Source organism: Chaetodon auriga, chromosome 4, assembly GCF_051107435.1.
Source record: "Chaetodon auriga isolate fChaAug3 chromosome 4, fChaAug3.hap1, whole genome shotgun sequence".
Classification (NCBI taxonomy): domain Eukaryota; kingdom Metazoa; phylum Chordata; class Actinopteri; order Chaetodontiformes; family Chaetodontidae; genus Chaetodon; species Chaetodon auriga.
The window spans coordinates 25,702,150-25,719,558 of record NC_135077.1 but is presented as its reverse complement, the minus strand read 5'-3'; the positions used below and the strand labels follow the sequence as shown (position 1 = coordinate 25,719,558).

Here is a 17,409-nt window from a genome sequence, read left to right as displayed (position 1 = left end):
CGCTGTGCTTTCCTTCGTCACTTGAAACTCCTGCTTAATGTGTTATTGGTAGCAATTTCTCAAAAACTGTACTTACCTTTTTTAAAGAGTGAAACCATCTCCTGTTCATCTCATGTTGTCTGAAAGAGATGCCCTATGACCTGTATCTTTTAATTTATGTGCTCTTATTTAAGTGAGACGATCTCTTAAAATCTAAATCTCCTTTACAAAAGAGTCCTGACTCACTTTCACACAATATTCAACATTCACGCACAAGCATGTTGGTAAGTGACATGCTGCAGGTAGTAGCATGCTGTATGTCCATACTCCTCTTAATTATCAACATCTCTAGTCAGATGTGTTTTTTAAGTCTTCCACTGTCTGTAAACCTATTATATTCTTGTCATTCTTGCATTGTTAGTACCCTTCAATACTATAGATTTCTGTAACTGTTGCTACTTCACCAATATCTCCAAGACAAGACATCAGTAAAATATTTCTGCTTCTGCCATTTGTTGTACCACATGTTAGCAGCCAGTAGCATTAGCCCGAGTGTTTGCGTGGTGCCTGGCCGGCCTGTGAATGTGCTCCTGATTTGTGTGGGAGGAAATGATGACAGTGGCGACTTGATGCTTGAGGGGTGAGAGGCAAAGGTTCCTCAACTCTCTCCGGCAGCCAGGCACCTGTCATTGATCTTGGCAGTCAAGAAGGGACTGTGTGGCTGAGACAGGGAGGAAGTCGAGAAGCCATGGAGAGGGGGTAAAATAACTCAGTCCACCATTTAAAACCAAACTCCCTCTTTGTCACCTCTCTCTGTTTTCCTTCACACTCTCTCCGTCTGCCAACTTTCCACTTTTCTTTCAGTCTTGCTCTCTCTGTCTTGCTAACACACAGTCCCTCTCTGAGCTCGATTGTACTCGATATTCCCATGCACAGAAGTGGAGTTTGCAAATTGCAGTTAAACTCCCACCACCCTTTCTCTCTCCTTTGCTCTCCATCCCACTTGCCTTACCCTAAATACGAATCCCTCGCTCTATTTTTATAATGCTCTCTCTCCTCTCTGCCCTCGCTTTGTCCTCAAAGTGCACACTTTTTACATTTCCTTCTTCTCCTCTCATCACTCTCTGAGGAAGCATGCTCATATGCACAGAGCACAGTTTGACTGTCACACACTTGGGCAAGATGCTCTCTGGGCAAGGCTCCATGTCAGTACACATGAGTTCAATGGGTTTCTGTCTCTCTCTGCTGAGCATTGGAATGAAGTTCTATGCATCATGTTCTGCAGAAACACTCATATATATTCACACACTCACATACTGTATATGACCTGTTGTAACCATATGTGTCTGTCTCTTCCAGCTCTGCACGAGTTCCCTACAGACCTGTTCACACACAAAGAGAGAACAGAAGGAGCTGTGGCCCTGCATGTCCTGTGTGTAAGTCTACCTTAGCCGACACAACTCTGCATTCTTGTGTGTGTGTTGACGCGTGAGATTATGTGAGTCTGTACAAAACACACACCGATGAGCCACACTATTCCAATGAGTGACACGTTGCTTCATTATCATAACCATGGCAACTGTTTATTTTGACTCAATCCCCTATTAATACTCGCTAAAGCATCAAATGTGTGTTGATGCACAACTGAAAATAGTCCCAAACAAATGCACAATTAACGCCTGTTTGGCTGAAGTTTGTTCAAAACCACTGTGCCCTTCTGTTTGAAGAGATTACTGAGCCTTTGTGAAAATTAAACTATGTAATTAGTTGTGTCTTCAGTAGGAACCAGTTTGCTTGGAGCTGAGGCCCACAGTAAGGAAAGAGAAATATGAGAGCATAGAGAGATGGACTAACACGTTGTTGGTTTTATAAAGAAACAGCCATATTCTTTGGAGGAGTACTCCACTAGTTCAGCATTGCTCTCGTATTACAGTGTCAGACTCCTGATGGACAGTTTCAGAAAGGGATCAAAATTCATGCAGCAGAACTAGAGATACTATCTTTTTTTAATTTCACACATTCTTCATCCTTGTCAAAAACTTTGCACCTACCATACGTAATCCGCAATGCAAGTCGACGGCTGACAGTTTGGTTGGGGACTTGGATGAGTTATGCTAGTAGTAGATAATGTTGCTGGGAGCAGCTAGCCTCAAGCTATGATGAGGAGCGGGCTGCTGAGCTCACTTCTTTCTAAGTCCACCCGCCAGAATTTTTCATTTTAAAACTTGGAGTCTACAGCCCAAACTGATGCTGTTCCTCTTCTGCATGTCAGAACAGCTCCAAAGTCAGAATTCAAAACACATCACACAGTGACACAGTCTGTCTCATTACCTGTCACGTTTAGTTTTTATTAAGTCACACCATTGTTTCTGGCATGCTATCATCCAAAGCAAGGCTTAACAAATGGCAGATATTTCATCCTCTCTGGCTGAGCAGAAGACAGCGTCTGGATCTGCAGCACAATGTCAGGCCCAGTAGAGTCCTCTCCTCTCCTCTTTATTCCTCTCTCCTCCTCTTCTCTCTTCTTTATTCCTCTCTTCTCCTCCTCTTTATTCCTCTCCCCCTCCTCTCCTCTTTATTCCTCCCTCATCGTCATCTTCTCCTCCTCTTCTCTCCTCTTTATTCCTGTCTTCTCTTCCTCTCCTCCTTATCCCTCTCCCCTCTTCTTCTCCTCCTCTCCTCTCTTTATTCCTCTCTTCTCCTCCTCTCCTCCTTATCCCTCTCCCCTCTTCTTCTTCTCCTCCTCTCCTCTCTTTATTCCTCTCTTCTCCTCCTCTCCTCTCCTCTTTATTCCTCTCTTCTCCTCCTCTTCTCTCCTCTTTATCCCTGTCTTCTCCTCCCCTCCCCTCCTCTCCTCTCTGTTCTCCTCTCCTCTCCTCTCCTCTCCTCTCCTCTCCTCTCCTCTCCGGCAGTATCTCATTGGTTCAGCACATGCATCACCAGTCCCACTGACCTCTCCAGCATGGCCCAGCAGGGGTCAATATGTGAGGTCAAGGCTATGATGGAGCCCCTCTGCCATCACTCTTGTATGACTGGCACAAGGCAGGCAGAATGTTCTCGTACATGATGACCCATGCTGTGTTGTGCTGTTGCCGATAGTCTCCGGGGGGATGACTGTAATGGAAGCTCATGCCAGCACAGCAGCGTCTCCAGGGAACTTCGCTGTGCATAAAAAGAGCACTAAGATCTACTGGATGGACCACTTTGCCAGTACATGCCTGACATTATAGGCAATGTCCCTCCTTACAGTGCACCCACCCTCTGAGGTGCCTTTTTCTGCTGCAGAAGGGCAAATAAAAGTAACCTTTTCTATTAACAAAAACAAAAAGGCAAAAATAGATGATATCAAAACAAGCTATTTCCCTCTGATGTCTGACCTTCTGAATAATGTACTCTATGTCATTTCATAGCAGGTGTTACTGTACTTTGCGTAGAGAACAGAATTCTGTGAATTTCAGGAAGAGATAATAAGGGATTCTAATGATACTGCATAGTTGTAATGCTGCTGTACCTTTCCACCTTTCCACTTTTGGAAAAATTAGATGCAAAATGGGCCAGTCCTGAGGAAAAAGCTTGCCTACTGTGTATTTGAACTGTGACATGCAATATATCCACTGCTCCGCTGAACCCCAAACAGGTTTGGAACATTGCATGCAGGATGTGAGCCAGGGAGCAAACTAAATGACAGCACTGACTGTCTCTCCTCGTATGTCCTCTATCGCTGATTTCACTTTCACCAAAGAGGTTCTGTTTTCTGTCCGGTTTATTGGTTTGATTGTCAGCAGGATTCATGGACAGACTACTGTCTCAATTTTCATGAGTCTTGTTGGAAGTCTGTAGCATGAGACAAGGAAGAACCCGTTAAATTTTGGAGCAAATCAAATCTTGGGGTGGATACACAAATCATTTTACACTTTCATTAATATTGCGAGAAAAAGGCGCCATGCATCTTAAAGTCCAGGAGATGGTAGGAAAGTTCAGCAGTGACAAAACGAAACCAACTGTAGAAATACAATGACTCCATATCTTCAGGTAGCAGTAATCCTCTGGGGTAGCCGACAGATGTAGTTGATCAAACTTCATACAGAAAGAAGTCGTTGTGGAGCACTCAGGACAGTTTCATACCAGAACCAGTCCAATCACCACTCGCCACAATTGTAACAACGTGCTTTTTCTCAACGTGAGGTGTGGCTATGGAAACTTATGTGGAAACAAAGAAATCACACGCACCAAGTGCTTGACATGAAAAAAGACGAGGAACGTAGAAAAAAAATTAAAGTGCATTAAGATGGAGAGTAAAACCCACTTGACAATAATAATAAAAAAAAGTAGATATAACAAAGAATAATAAATAGAAGCATCAAAGGTCTCAAACTGTCTTATTCAATTAATACAATGGCAGTCACAATTTGAGACTTAATAGCCAAGAACTCACAAAATATTTTGCCTTGTGTACAAATGCTCTCTAATGTAAAAATGTTTGTTGGATTCTTTGCAATGAAGCCAATTAAACAAAACTCCATCTTGCTGACAGCAGATAAACTGTGAGCCTCAGATGATCACATTGGGATGCAAATAACAGCATCCCATGGAAATGTTCCAAAGTTTATTTGACAGTAACAAATGAAATATTTAAGAGGCATTCTTTATTTCTGTAAACTGTAATCTGTTAAAAAGTACATTTGAATTGCATTATATTTGGTAAAGGACACATAGTTCCAGTGACGTGAAAGACAAATTTTATGACTTGGACCTTGCTTAGATCTCATTGGGACTTGACTTTGAACTTCATGGCCAGGACTTGAGACTTACTTGTAACTTGCAACACGACGACTTGGCCCCACCTCTGCTTGGTACTGAGCAGCCAGAGTACATATAGCAGTGTAAATGTACAAATGTGCTGGCAGCCCTCTCTCTACCTGCAGCAGGAAAAGCAGGAAGAGTTGACAGTAAAGATACTGTCAGTCAGACAGTACTACCTGATTATTTTCCTGCTACTGTACACATTAAAATCTAACAGCTAAAAGTCCTTAACTGAAATCATTTATAACCTGAAAATGCTGTTCAAAAATAATTAAAATTCAAAAACATGCTGCACTGATCTCAGCATATAGTCTTGATTCAGGTAAGCTGATTTAAACACTGGGTAAGATCCTGCTTTCCTCTTCCTCTATTAGCCTGAATTGAAGCTGCTGTGATTCCTCTGTCCGTCAGAGGTTGTCATTGATCATGTATGCTTCTGGTCTTAGATTCAGCTTGAAGACAGAAAACACTTTGTGTTAGAACTTCATATCTGAATTTTAATGTCAGAGTATTTTAATTCCAACTGCTGTTCTCTTGACAGCTGTTCTGCAGACCCCCCTCCAATTCTGCACAGCTCATTAATGCTGGCATCTCCACTTCTCAGAAAACATTTGCTTTCACAAACACAAACACAGCTCCAGATTTAAGGACTTGCATGTCTGCATGCAACACAAAACATGCACACAGATATACATTCAGTGTGCACACACGTTCATTCACAGCTGTAGGAGGCTTGTTGGCTGAACATTAAACCCAGTTACCAGGATCACATGTGACCTTTGACTTTTTGCTTGCCCTCAGTGACTGATGGCCTCGTGCTTCTGGTACTCTTCTTCTTCACACACACACACACACACACGCACACACACACACACACACACACACACACACACACACACACAGTGTAGCTCTCATGCATCTCATGTCTTGGGTATTCAGCTCACTCTCACCTGCTTTTGGAAAACAGGAAACAGATGAACTCCTGGTGCAAAGTGAAATGTGTAAAATGTAAAAGGATTATTCCGTCTCCCTGCCATTCTCGCTGTAAGCAGGTCTTTGTAAGGCTTCGTTTTTATAAGTGTAAGAATATTCGGGCCTTTCCTTTGTTCATACATTCCCTGTCAGTCTGTCATCACTACCTGACATTTTCTCTCTTGATCTTCGCGATCTGTCTTTCATCTCCACCCTGTCTCTGCTTCTCTGTGCTCTGTGTTCTACGTATTATGTGATACCAAGGAAAGGTTGCATGCTGTGGCTGTTTATACACCAGGAAAAAAAAATACACCAGTAATAAATAACATGAAAAGGATTTCATGCAGTAGATTATTTACAGTCATAGTGAATCCTGTCCTTGACTGATGGAGGACTTTTGGAAGGATTTTTAGTGAAGGTTGTTTATGGGGTTCCCCAAGGGTCAGCGTTGGGCCCACTGTTGTTGCTTTGTATGTATACGATGTTTGTTTCCAAGGTTTCCAAAGCATTAACATTTAGCTTCTTTGTAGATGGCACACATCTCATTTTGTCGTGGTGAGAATTTGAAACAACTTTTTGGTGTGGAAAAGTAATTTAAGATTGTAGAGTTTGATTCCTCATCATTTATTTTAAATAAGACAACATTTACAAATCAAAATTTACAGACTTTGCTTTGGATATCACAAAACAAATGTGTGAATGAATGAATGAATGAATGAATGAATGAATGAATGTTGAAGCAGGGAGACTGAAATAGAAAGAGATAGATGATAAATTAAACTGTATTAAGGATTTCTTAAAAGAGAATTCTTTGTATTTCAGCCTAACATATTTCCTATAAATGTGGGTCACGCTAACTTTGCTCTTGCCACCTCCATTGTAGCAATTCAAGGAAATGGGCTGTCACACAAAACATTGTATGTCAAGACAGGCTGCATGAGACTCCTGCTGTTCACTTATATATACGTATATAAACAAACATACATTACATTATTTTGTTATGTGTATCTGTAACTTCGGCCCACAGTGTCATTCCAGGTCAGAGGTCATGTAGTTTTTCTGTCTCATACATTTGACAGTTTATTTCAGCAGAATAAGCAAAAGCCATATAAATAACTTGCCCTCCTGGGCTTTTTTAATTCCGGTATGTTTGAAAAGTGAAATCTAACTTCCCTACTTGAAAATGTACAAAGTGTGATCCCAGAGTTACATTAATCATGAATGTTTTATGTCTGATCCATTAAATGTGCTGCATTACATTTACAGATCACTGAATCTTAAGCCTTCAGTTCCTCGACTGACTGTTGCATTTTTCATGGAAATTTTGATCTAGATTTAATGTAGCATTTACAGCAGAGAGGTGGTCTTTACTGTACCACTCAGGGGAAATACAGAGATATGTTCGAAATATAAGCTGGAATACCAGTCGCTAAATCACAGCTAGCTGTACGTCATTGCAGATAGTGATGCAGCTGGAGAACATCTTAGCATGGACTTTTCCCATCAAGCAACACATTAATACTGATCTGTGTAATATTTATCACTCTCTCTCTCTACAGGCCATTTACATGTTCTGTGCCCTGGCCCTCGTCTGTGACGACTATTTCGTCCCCTCTCTGGAGAAACTGTGTGAGGTATGAAAGTGAGGCATTAAAGGTCCTCAAATCCAAAGGAAAGACATTGATTATCTTGTTGCATTAATGTAATTTCAGGAAGCAAATGGTTTTTTTGTTGTGTCCCATGAAATGAATAAATGTTACCTACGTATTTGAAAAGCTAGTTAGGTCTTTTGTGTATAGTATTATTATTTAAATGTATTTCTGTTGTGTTTCTTTATCTTACAAGACAAAGCACTGCTTTTTCCCACTAACAAGGAGAGTAGAAAAGAAAATAGAAATCATTTTATTGGACAAAACAACTATTCCTCCTCCAGACTGACACACTGTCAAGTTTTGACAGAGTGGAAAAATACCAGTACTGTGTTGTTGTAAGGAAGCTGGAGTGGATCTCGGGGTCAAGGGTCAGGCTGTGTGTTAGACTGGTCTGGATTTTCACATTGCAGTTGAATTACACACTTTTTATTTGTCTCTTGCTTTCTCACAGCGTCTTCATCTCAGCGAGGACGTAGCAGGTGCCACCTTCATGGCCGCCGGCAGCTCGGCCCCTGAGCTCTTCACATCCGTCATAGGTATAACCACAACCACAACTGCATCTCTTCACTTCCTCTGTTCTAACTGAAACGCATGCTGCCATGCTGTAGCTGGAAGAGGGAGGAGGCATGCATGCCTTTTAACGGATGCTTTACAGTAGTGCTTTTATCCCAAGACACGTGCGGTAAATAAACAAGGCTTTCAATATACTGAATCATATTAGAGTCACATTAAAGTCACCTTATGTCATCAGCAGTAGAGAATTGCCAGAGAGGCCATATGTTTTTTTTTTCTTTTCCTGTTTTTTTTTTTTCTTTGATCGTGGTTGTGTTCGGCATGTCTGTCTGAATCAACGATACAAAGAACATTCAGCTCAAAGGCGGGACCGTCACACTGTGTCACTGTACTCTTTAAATAAAAATCTAATTATACATACCGGCTGGGATTGAGAGTTTCAGCTTTCTCCTGATTTGTATGGAAAAATGAAGGCAAATTCAGGTTTTATGGGCCTCTTAAAAAAGATTTTCTTCTTGTCTTTCTCTGCATGTGCATCTGTTTGTTTGTGTGTGTGTGAGAGAGAGAGAGATCCATGATCAGTATGGCCGAGTTATTTACATATGTTTTGACAGTTGTGTGACATGTGTTTGTCAGCACTGCAGATGCTAAGTTGCAACTGGAAATGTCAAGTAGTGTACATCACATTATCTATGCTCTCTATGGAGTCATGATGCTGTGTGTGCGCTTGTTTATTCTCTCCCCAGGGGTGTTCATCACCAAAGGTGATGTGGGTGTAGGGACCATTGTGGGTTCAGCTGTCTTCAACATCCTGTGCATCATCGGTGTGTGTGGCTTCTTCGCCGGTCAGGTACGGTGACACAGCAACGTGACACTGTTGCAGCCGAACCTGCCGCTAACCTGATGGCATTTTCAAACAGTATGACCAACAGCCTTAATGCCAGCTTTACATATTCAGCCACACAAGCACAAAGTGGGGAAAGTACTCATGCATGTGTGCATATGTTTGTGCAAAAGAACACAGGACACACAAACACACTGTTGATTTCTGTGTGCATGAGCCGACTGCACCAAACAGCTGCACCTACAGCTACAGAGGACATCAGGTCCACGTGTGAGCCACAGATATCTGTACATCTTTACTCCAAGATAATTCCTGTATTCTCTGCCGCTTCGATTTTCGCGAGTGTCAGTATTGTCAGATTTATCTTATCTTACTTTCTTGTCTCATATGAAAACTAAAGCTCAAGATTGAAATTTTTCACGCCGCAGTCATCCACAGACCTAAGTATAAGAAAAATGTCTAAAAACAGAAAGCTCTTGTTCTACCACACATCGGAACCTTTCCATGTCGATATGTTTTTGTTTGTGTGGCACTTCCTTTTTTATTCTTCTCTGTGCTGCTTAACCAGACACATGCACGACATCCCATCAGTCTGGATACAGTGGAGAGTTTGTTCCTACTTTTTGCTTTGCATCCTCAGTGCTGTGTGTTGCATGAGATACAGAGATAACATAATATAGTGCAGCCTCTCTCTGATGCTATCTGACATGCCAGGGACATGGAAATGAGCGGAGTACAAGGATAAGCTCTCTGCTCTGAAAAATATATGCAGTGGACTCCAAACAGTGATGCAATCCCAGATTGTGCGTTACGTAATCATAGTGAGATAATGAGGGAGAAGGGCAGGCGGTGGAACACGGCTTGGAGGGATGGGGTGCAGTGAAATCATCTTCAAGTACGGCCGTTGCACCTCACAACTGTTTGTTACCTTTGGCTGTCTGTTCGTAGCAGGATCCCTCCACAAAGCACTATTGTTCAGCAAAAGAGAGTACAAGCAAACATTTCAAAGCTTTGTTCTGCTCCAACTCTGCCATCTGCCTCACAGCAGCAAACGATTCCACGGCTAGGAGTGGCACGCTCAAGATGTGACTTCTGACCCTTTTGACCCTTCACTTATCTACTATATATACGGTGTGAGCGCTGTGTGGGAGTGTGTTACAGCCTTAGTCACTGCACTGTGGGCTCCTGCATTGTATCTGATTATATAAAGTCGATAACACACGGGCACCTTTCCTACGTAGGATGGTACCTCGCAGTTGGCTTTTTCAGTGATTGCAATTTAGGAGGTCAACTCAAAGAGCTCCTGTGTTTACATTAGTATGGTAATGATGTCAGAGGCGTTTCTGTATCTCAGTCCTGCATAAACTGCAGCATGAGTAAGTGATACTCTAGGAGTGTATGAACTGAAGCTGCATACTTGTGAGTGTGCTTACCTGTGTTTTCTCTTTTTCCTTGCAGGCAGTGAAACTCTCTCACTGGGCTCTTCTCCGGGATTCAATTTATTACATATTTGCTATCACGGCCCTCATTGTGGTAAGAGCTTTTCAACCAGCAAATACACAGTTCACATGATCGCGTGTGGTGATGGCAGACATATGTAGATATACTTACAACAAAGAGTATAAGGCCAATTTGAAAGTGCAGCTTTGGCATCAATACCCAATTTGCACTTTCTGCCTCAGCAGAACTGCCTAGATAGGTGAGAGTCGATACAAACACACAGGTGCTGTACATCCATTATAAATGTGGGTTTTTTCAGCAGTCGCCACTCCAGCAAAGTGTGTGTAAAACATGTTATACTTATGGAGTATAATGTGTTAAATCCATAACACATCTAATTCTCAGCAGGTTTGGAGTATGCAGTGTGTTCACACTGGAAAAGGGACAAAATCCGGTCTACTGAAAAACGTTGATATGCATACTAAAACACACATTTTTGAGTGTGCTGATGGCCACTGTTGTCACACAAAGCAATGCACAATGGAAATGGATCAGTGGTAGGAAGTAACCAATGCATTTACTAAGCATTGTGCTTAAGTCCAGTTTTGAGGTATGCATTTCTATTTTATGCAAATGGTAATGATAAATAATAAATCATATTCATTAAGATTTGATTTGATACTTTAATGAAGTACAGGATGTGAATACCTCCACCACTGAAATGCAGACTCTATTTACAGCTGCAAAAAATGAAAATATGACGAATATGTTTGTGGACAGAAGATATTCAACGTTTAGAAAAACATTTTGCAGTTTAGCTGGCATTAATGTTCAAAGTTGTAAATTGAAGTCCAGCAGTGCATGTATGGTATTATTTCCACTATAACAACAAAGTATATTCATTTCTTGCATGCAAGCTGCAAAAACAGTGCACTCTAAAGACTTTAATTTTGTACATGCAGTTAGTTGTAGTATGGAACTGGGACTGTGTGAGAGAGAGAACGTAGCTCACGCTCGTAACATGCACACCGTGGTGATGGCAGTGTGTCACAGCGTAATGCATGATTTCACATATTCAGTGAGCAGCATGCTACAGAGGAAAATAAAAAATGTTTCTTCAGTGCCTTTAAATTAGGTCTAATGAACCAAAAGGTCACACTTTGACCTTTTTCTGGGTGTCTGAGCTTTGGATTGGTTATGCCCTCTAGTGGAGTTGATGTTGAAATGCAGAATGAATCTTATTTGGAATTTCTGCCTCCGTCTTATGTCCTTTTATGTCCTCTTTTTCTTGCCTTTTTAGTTTATCTACGATGAGAAAGTGTGCTGGTATGTAATGATACTTTCTGTAGCTGCCTCGATATACATATGTTTTTTACATACTGAATTACTGTACATTTTACTGACCTTGTGTTTGTGTGCAGGTGGGAGTCTCTCGTCCTGATCCTCATGTATGTGGTCTACATCCTCATCATGAAGTGAGTGTCATCATCAGAAACAGCTAATGTCTGCAGTTAACCAATCAGTTGCCTTTGGTTTAAAAAGCTGTGGCCCCTTCTTATTCATTTGTCGTTGCCAGGTTTAACGGCAGGGCACATCGTTACTTTGACCGTCGAAAGAAGAGCTCTTTGAATCTGGCCAATGGGCTGACTGGAAGCACTGATCTCGAGGATAATGTCACGTGTGATGCTACTGCAGTCCTGCTCAAGAAAGGTAACATAATCTGCTCTATTTTACACAGGCTTTGCCCTCTAACAGGACTATGTAGGTTTGAGCTGCTCATCTCTGCGCACTGAAATTTACATAAATATGAGGCAGCTGGGGCACCACTCCTCATCTATTTTTGTTCAGCTCCAGGATAAGACAGTCACGGATGACTTTATCGACAAAGTTCTGTCTGTTTTGTCCTGGGATAATTGCCAGCATAGATCTTCAATGCTAGAGCTGCACCCTGCTGTCCAGGTTTTGGGCTGTGCATGTGGTGTGATGATGGCCACAAACAAATCTGTGATGTCTTTGTTTGTGAAGAAGAACTTACCTACTTGATGACATTCTGAGTCCTGCTTCCACCTCCATACAGACACTCTTAAACCTACAAACCAGCAATGATGTTGTGACAGAATTCACTTGAGTAAACTGAACAGCTGTTCGTCACCAACCGGAGCATTCAGCTGCTTATTAGAGAGGTGACTGCCCACCTTGCATCCAGTTCTGCCTTCCTAGCAGACCAGGGACGAGGAGACTCCTCACAGTAGTCTTCCTGTTGGCCCAGTTGATGGTGGTGGGATACAGATGGTGCAGATGGATGTGTATCTGCCTGTAAACCTGCTTTGTGCCCAGGGGAGTCCTGCATGACATGATTCCCTGCCTTTGATGTTGCCAATGCCTTTGGTTCTGCCATGGCTTTATTTATGGTTTACATCAGACTGCATTTTGCTCAGTGGGAGCAGCCACTAGAAGGATAAGGAAAATCTCCAGGGTCTCTACCGTCTCAAGGAGGAACTGTTTTAACCATCCACACATTACTCTACAGTCTCTCTGCACTCATAGTATGGAACATAGCAACAGCTAACAGAGGAGACCAGCACGAGATGCCTTTCAAGACCAGCACACATCCTTCCAGCCTCCACCCTTCTTCAGCTCTGCCTGCTTCGTCCTCTTGTTCTGTATCTGTGCTGCCCCAGCTAACTTGTTCCTTGGGGTCTGCCGCAGAGGTGATGAAGAGAACCAGGGTGGCAGTTGGTTCAGCTGATGGTTGACGTCAGATGAGAGCCTTTTGTGTGTCCTTTCAGTCCACAGAAAGTGTGTGTTTATAGCAGCCACAGACTATAACCCACATTTGCTTTGTAGGTAATGTGTCTAATTATCTACAAACAAGGACACATTGTGTTCCACATTGGCTGAATGTCCTCCCAAACGAAAAGTGAACTGCTAATGTCAATTTGCAGGCATGATAGATAATTAGCTGGTAAGGTGGAGCAAACTGAACACTCTTCTTAAAAACTTACCTGAAAGATAATCAGTTTGTAGATGCCAAACAGTGTGAACCTTGTAAGCTAGCATTAGCAACACAAGCGGAAACTGTCAGGTACTGAGACACGAGGAGAGTAAATGTGCATCTCCAACAGTAAGAAAAATGTTTTCAATGTATTCAAAAATCACTTTTACATGATTTTTAAGAAGGATGACTAATCGATTTCAGTTAGCCTAAAAGTAAACAATCAGTGCTTCTGTCAGACGAACGTGTTTGTTATTTCCTTCCAGCTAACTTCCACTGTAAGCCATCGGTGCTGATGGTGGACGAGCTGCTGTCTGCGTACCCCCACCAGCTGTCTTTCTCCGAGGCTGGCATGAGAATCATGATCACCAGTCATTTCTCCCCCAGAACCCGCCTCACCATGGCTTCCCGCATGCTTATCAATGAGGTACAAATACACTAAACTGCACATGGACTCACATGCGTGTGTACACTGTGTTGGACTCTATCTTGAGTTCTGCACATTTTCATGCTACAAGTTCTTTCAAATTGGAAAAAGTTGAAAAGCAGCAAAGCTTCCCTCGAGAGAAAATACTTTTGTCAACTTAAGTTACTTTGAAAAATCCCTGCCAAACCAGAGTCTTAGCATAAATACAAACCAAATAACAGTGTCTGCGTTCAACAGAAGAAGGAGTGGAACGAATGTTAATTTTCTTTTGGATGTTACAGCCAACACTGTCTGTCAGGCACCTGTCTGCTGCAGGCTACAGTCTGGAGGTAAATCCAGACCAAACAACCAAATTTGGACTTTTGACAGACAGAAGAGAAAAGGGCATTAACTTCTGCTTCAGACAGATATCTGAATTCTGTAATATAAATAAAAAAATGAAACAAACCTGAAGAGTTAACTGGGACTCAAATGGATGTGACTCACTACCAGTCAGGCTCCAGAACATTACAAAATGTCCAAATGTGTTCATGGACGTGTCGTAGTCAAAGCGTGACGTTGTCTGTTATGATGTTTTCTAATTATTTCCAGAGACAAAGACTGATCAACACCACTGAGACTCGAGTCAACCGCATCACTAATGGCGACTCTGACTCAGCCGCCAGGGCGCAGGGGAGGCGGGGCTTAGAGAATGGGATGGGCGGGGCTGAGCAGGGTCTGAACGGGAGGTGCAGACTTCAGCGACTGGAGTCTGGGAATGAGACAGAGAATGAAAATGAGGACAATGAGAACAATGAGAACGACGGGGAAGGAGAGGGGGAAGATGACAGTAATGGCCCCTTGGTGCCGTTCAAAGTTCCAGGTACAGCACGTGAGACATCTTCAAACAGAATGCTCACTCTCAATAAAAGCTGTCACTGAAGTCATCATCGTCTCTGTCCTTATCTGTCCAGCTGGGGTGTGTAACAAGCTGAAGTGGATGACCATGTGGCCGCTGTCTCTGCTTCTGTTCTGCACTGTGCCCAACTGTGCCAAGCGCCGCTGGGAGAGATGGTTCATGGTCTCCTTCTTCACCGCCACCATCTGGATCGCTGGCCTCTCCTACATCATGGTCTGGATGGTCAGTGCAGTCGCTCTCGCCCACTAACATGCTGGAAACACATCCTGATCTTTAAAGATGTTAGAATTGCTTCAGTGAAACTGAGAGATAGTATCCTCTGAGAGCGTTTAGCTATAGGGACTGCACAACAATTCTTTGATCTTTTTCATCTTTCTGAATTAAAAAATGGAAATAATTAAATAGTTACATCATAAAATAGTGTATGGCCACATACAGAGCAGTCAACAACAATTATCAGATTGTACTAGTTGCTAATATAAGACTGACTTAGATTTAAGAAGCTGGACAGATGAGGATCTTTGTAAATATTAATGAACAAGATATTGACGAACATACAGCTGCTCTCACTTAAATCTGCATCATAAGAGAAAGCAGAACTACAGTAAAGTGAGATGTTAGCCTGTAATATAATGTAAGCTTAGCATAACACATTGGTAACTTATTTTACTGGGAGAATTTGAATTTCTATCTATGTCATTATTATTATTTGGGAATGCACTAACAGCTTCATCGTTCATTGGTTCAAAAATCGATGGCTGGAATCTTCCGGATGCACTATTTTATAGTGTTTGTAATAAGTTTGTCAATGACTAATTCCACTTATTTCCACTATGATTTGAGATTTGGTGCAGATGTGAAAACGATTTTTCCATTGACGTATAAAGATTTAAATAGGAGCACACCACTGTAAAGTTTTAATGAACTTTTAGTGAAACAAACTGTTAATACTGTTGGATTATTTCAACATATTGTGGGAGGGGATTGTGTCTTTTCAAGGGTAATGACAATATTAACAAGACTAGGGAGGGTCTTACTTTTTTCAGCAATGAAAATGTAATGCTCAGCCCCCCCCCCCCAGCCCAGTCATTTTAGTACAGTCCCTTAGTGAGACTGGTGTTGTTCTTCACTTGATGAACATGCTGAAACTGAATGCTTTCTGTGACCACCGATGGACAGACGGTGTACATTTTGTGCTAAACTGTATTAGCGTATTTATACTGGGGGTGCTTTAAACTGTTAAACTACTGTAAGTTAATTCCAGGTGGGAAATATTTTATTTGATTAAGTGCACTGCAGAACTACAGTACAGATAAAAGAGTGCATGGAGACAACACGTGTTTGTTTTCAGGTGACTGTGATCGGCTTCACTCTGGGAATTCCTGACGTTATCATGGGCATCACCTTCCTGGCAGCCGGCACCAGTGTCCCAGACTGCATGGCTAGTGTTATAGTCGCACGACAAGGTGTGCGCACACACACACACACACACAAACTCAGGAACAACAAGACACAGGAAGTTAACATCAGTATTTGTGTTGAGTGAAACAAAGCTGAAATGCTGTTAAGAGAAGGAGGTCCACAGCAGAGTATTGCTTGTCATAACTGACTTGTCTCCTGACTGTATACAGACCTTGACAGTGTTACTCTCCTTGCCTCAGGTCTGGGAGACATGGCCATCTCCAACTCCATAGGCAGTAATGTGTTTGACATCCTGGTGGGCCTGGGCCTGCCCTGGGCTCTGCAAACACTCTGCATCGACTACGGCTCCAACGTGAGTGCTTCTCAGCTCAGCCGCAGGAGATTCTGCTAGACTTAGACCAGAATAGAACAGAGCTGTGCTCATGAAGGACGGAAACAATAGTCTGTAATATTCAGCGCAGAGCAGTGAGGGAGTTTAAGATTAGCGCCGTGCACGAACACAACCACACAATATTTGTTTGGCCACGGCCACGGCACGGTTTATCACCGTACACTGAGAAGATATTATGTGTTGATTGGCCTGCTGATCTCTCTTCGCACGAGAAAAAGAAATTAGAAGAGGTGTGATGAAGGTCCCTGGCTGCATAATTACTGGAAGTGATTCTGTGTGTGTTAGAACAGAGCAAAGCCTCTGCCTTCTTTTGTTTGGACCTGACTTTTATAAAAAAAAAAACACACAAAACAAAACTACATTTTAAGGCCATCAGGGACGCCTGGCTGTATATCTCATGTGAATAAAATACTCTAATCTCTGTTTGTGTCCTCAGGTTCATCTCAACAGCAAAGGTCTCATATTCTCTGTTGGACTTCTGCTAGCCTCAGTATTCGTCACAGTAAGTACCAGACTGTTACAACTTACTGAGCTGGGCTGTCAGGGAGATTCTGGGTGCTAAAGCATGTTCATCTAACATCTTAGTTTGGAATCCAGCCATAGATTTACACAGAGAATATGACATGTTGACTTTTAATTGCCAGGCTGGCTCAATGAAATCCTGTCCACACTGTTAGTCAGCACACTGAGACTCGCTCAGCATCGCCTCGTGTTGTGAAATTGAACGTCAAGTTCTGTTTAGCTGTTTATTGCAAATCTGTCAACATCTGATTGAGGGAAATTATAAAAGGAAGCAACTCATGTGGAATGGATCATCATTTCAATGTAGAATATGTACAGCAGTTATATTGGGCATCTAGGATCGCACTTCATCACTCCCCACAGGAGGAGTGAGCAGAGCACTGACAGCTTCAAGGTGGCCTGTGGAGTTTTCTCTCAACAAACAAAAGTTAGTTTACAGTCAGTGTTAGTCACCAGACTGCTCTGTGTGAATCACTGAGGTCTAACGAGTGTGTTGAGAGTATTTCCCTCCTCATAGAACGTTTCCATGAGTGTTTCTTGATTCCAGCATT

At 42.3% G+C, this 17,409-nt stretch overlaps 1 protein-coding gene across 1 annotated transcript in view; it reads left to right on the top strand.

Moving 5' to 3' along the window:
* The window catches only part of LOC143319598 (sodium/potassium/calcium exchanger 3-like), a 46,499-nt gene that overhangs the window by 26,178 nt on the left and 2,912 nt on the right, over positions 1–17,409 (top strand). Inside the window, exons 3-16 of the mRNA XM_076728695.1 lie at positions 1,339–1,415; positions 7,314–7,388; positions 7,858–7,942; positions 8,666–8,769; positions 10,222–10,296; positions 11,504–11,529; positions 11,625–11,678; positions 11,780–11,913; positions 13,465–13,625; positions 14,217–14,487; positions 14,579–14,745; positions 15,875–15,989; positions 16,185–16,297; positions 16,773–16,838. Of these exons, the coding sequence (XP_076584810.1) occupies positions 1,339–1,415; positions 7,314–7,388; positions 7,858–7,942; positions 8,666–8,769; positions 10,222–10,296; positions 11,504–11,529; positions 11,625–11,678; positions 11,780–11,913; positions 13,465–13,625; positions 14,217–14,487; positions 14,579–14,745; positions 15,875–15,989; positions 16,185–16,297; positions 16,773–16,838 (1,523 nt within the window). The remainder of the gene's footprint in view (positions 1–1,338; positions 1,416–7,313; positions 7,389–7,857; positions 7,943–8,665; positions 8,770–10,221; positions 10,297–11,503; positions 11,530–11,624; positions 11,679–11,779; positions 11,914–13,464; positions 13,626–14,216; positions 14,488–14,578; positions 14,746–15,874; positions 15,990–16,184; positions 16,298–16,772; positions 16,839–17,409) is intronic.